The sequence below is a fragment of the Pygoscelis adeliae genome, unplaced genomic scaffold (assembly GCF_000699105.1).
Source record: "Pygoscelis adeliae isolate BGI_AS28 unplaced genomic scaffold, ASM69910v1 Scaffold352, whole genome shotgun sequence".
NCBI lineage: Eukaryota > Metazoa > Chordata > Aves > Sphenisciformes > Spheniscidae > Pygoscelis > Pygoscelis adeliae.
Genome location: NW_008824353.1, coordinates 31,225 through 33,450, shown reverse-complemented (window position 1 = coordinate 33,450; position 2,226 = coordinate 31,225). Strand labels below are relative to the sequence as shown.

Here is a 2,226-nt window from a genome sequence, read left to right as displayed (position 1 = left end):
GCTCTCTGCCCCACACACCGGCCCCGGAGCATCGCCCCTGCTCTGCCCCACACACCGGCCCCGGAGCATCGCCCCCGCTCTCTGCCCCTCACACCAACCCCAAAGCATCTCCCTGCTCTCTGCCCCACACAACAGCCCCAGAGCATCCTTCCTGCTCCCACACACCGGCCCCCGAGCATCGCCCCTGCTCTCTGCCCCGCACACCAACCCCAAAGCATCCCCCTGCTCTGCCCCACAGCGCTGCTCGGGGACAGCCAGCCCCCCAGCCCTCCCGGTCTCACCAGGGGAACTGGGCAAACCCGGGCATTGCGAAAGGTGGAAATCCCGCTCTGACAGCGCTTCCTTCCAGCAGCTCTTGAAAACCCGCCGCGCCGACTCCAGGCTCAGAGAGCGCCCAAGCGACACTGCAGGCAGGACAGGCAGGAGCAGGCAGCCAAGTGCCGCGACACTCGACAGACACGAGCAGGTCTCTGCCCGGGTTTTTGCAGTCAGCGGTGGAGATGGCGTTTGTCCCTGATTTGGACACACTGGAGAGCAGCAGGTAAGTGTGGCTGTGCTGGAGGGGACACTGGGGACAAGATGCCGCCCTGGTGCCATGGTGGCCCTGGCTTCACCATGTCCCTTTGCCTTTCAGCCTGAATGAGGAGACATTTTATGGCCCCGACTGCCTCTGCCTGGAGAAGGTAACACTGGGTGGTGGGAACGGCGAGACCCCCGTGACAGGGAAGCCAGGCTCTCACCTCACGTCCCTTTTCCCCCCCAGAAACCCTGCCTGGACTCAGAGGTGACATCACCCGGGGTGGGCATCCAGGTGACGGTGGCCAACAGACACCCTACCAGGACCTTTCGCCAGGCTGCCACCCTCGTGGTGGCCGTGACCAAGCTCCTGAGGCAGCCGACGCACAAGGGCTTCACTGACAGTGACCTTGGGGGCTTCCTGGATGATATTTTCGGTATGGGGAGGTGGTGTCAGGGGTGTCCCCCCAGCCAGGGGATGCTCTTGGGGGACGCTCTTGGACCCGGGAGCGTCAGCATCCCCCTGACCGTCTCCCTCCCCGCAGAGCCCGTCTCCTTCCAGCAGATCAAGGGCAGCTACGCCGGGGCGCCCGTCTACCGCTACACCCGCTCCCAGTCCTTCGACATCCTCGACATTGACCACAAGTGCTTCGTGCTGGAGCCGCCAACCCAGCTGGTGGCCCTGCACCTGCAGGGACCCGCCACCAGGCAGAAAGGTGAGGGGACACAGTCTGGACCCAATATCCCCATCCCCAACCCCGGGACCACCTGGGAGTCACCCCACTGCCCCGGGACCACCCGTTAACCCGTCCCTTCTCTCTGCAGTGAAGCTCAACATCGCTCTGTACCGTCCCCGGTCATCGCAAGGCGGCCCAGGGACCGGGCGGGTGCCAGTGGCGTTGGGCATCAAGGGCTACCAACTCTACATGTCTTGCGTGATGAGCGGCGCTGAGCCCGTGCTGCAGCTGGAGGTGAGCAGGGGGGTCCCACCGGCTCCATCCCCCACAGGGCTGGAGTCTCCATCCCACCCTGAGCCCCATTTCACACACCCCCCCGGTTGTAGGAAGCTGACGTCAGGAGGGACATCGAGAGCGTGGAGCTGACTCGCTTCATCTTCTACCGCCTGGACAGCCCGACCGAGAGGACCACCCGCTTCGAGTCGGCCGCCTTCCCCGGCTGGTTCGTCTGCACCTCCCTGCAGCCCCGCCAGCCCGTCGGCATCACCAACCAGCCCGACCAGGTCAACATTGCCACCTATGAGCTGAGCGGGCGCTGAGGAGCCCCCGCACACAACCCAACCCAACCGGCAGTTGCCGGTTTTCAGGCTGTATGTACCGAGTACAAACCCCCCAGCCAGGACCCCCATCCTCCCCATCTATTTCAGGTGAAATAGCAGCTCTGGGCCCCATGGGCCCGAGTCGCCCCAATTTGTACTTATTTATTGTGTCTGTCCAGTGCTTTTATACTTATTTATTGTGTCCACCCCTTGTTTTTAACTTATATACCTTTTACTGGAAACACTGTGATTTTATTATCGGGAATGGGGGTATTTGTTGGTGATGGAGGTGGAAATAAAACGTTTCCCAGCATGGCGTCGCTCAGCCTGTTGTTCCCACAGGGGTTAAATGATGCGGGGGGGGGGTTTTTGGATGGGAAAATCCCGCTGTTGCAGCTGCTTTTGGGGGCTCTCCAGGCCTGGGCACAAAGCCC

At 62.4% G+C, this 2,226-nt stretch overlaps 2 protein-coding genes across 2 annotated transcripts in view; both read left to right on the top strand.

Annotated features, from left to right (window-relative positions):
* The first annotated feature begins 500 nt into the window (after positions 1–500).
* On the top strand, positions 501–1,809 carry LOC103912923 (interleukin-1 beta-like). Its single transcript, XM_009319333.1, has 6 exons — positions 501–541; positions 635–683; positions 764–953; positions 1,062–1,232; positions 1,342–1,487; positions 1,580–1,809. The coding sequence occupies exons 1-6, from the start codon at positions 501–503 to the stop codon at positions 1,790–1,792; spliced, it is 810 nt and encodes a 269-aa protein (XP_009317608.1). The 3' UTR covers positions 1,793–1,809.
* A 247-nt stretch (positions 1,810–2,056) lies between these two features.
* The window catches only part of CKAP2L (cytoskeleton associated protein 2-like), a 9,814-nt gene continuing 9,644 nt past the window's right edge, over positions 2,057–2,226 (top strand). Inside the window, exon 1 of the mRNA XM_009319336.1 lies at positions 2,057–2,072. Within this exon, the coding sequence (XP_009317611.1) occupies positions 2,057–2,072 (16 nt within the window). The remainder of the gene's footprint in view (positions 2,073–2,226) is intronic.

Coding starts and splice junctions, on each gene's coding strand:
- LOC103912923 (XM_009319333.1), top strand. CDS start 501: ATGGCGTTTGTCCCTGATTTGGACACACTGGAGAGCAGCAG. Junction 684..763: donor ACTGCCTCTGCCTGGAGAAG/GTAACACTGGGT, acceptor TTTCCCCCCCAG/AAACCCTGCCTGGACTCAGA. Junction 1,488..1,579: donor AGCCCGTGCTGCAGCTGGAG/GTGAGCAGGGGG, acceptor CCCCGGTTGTAG/GAAGCTGACGTCAGGAGGGA.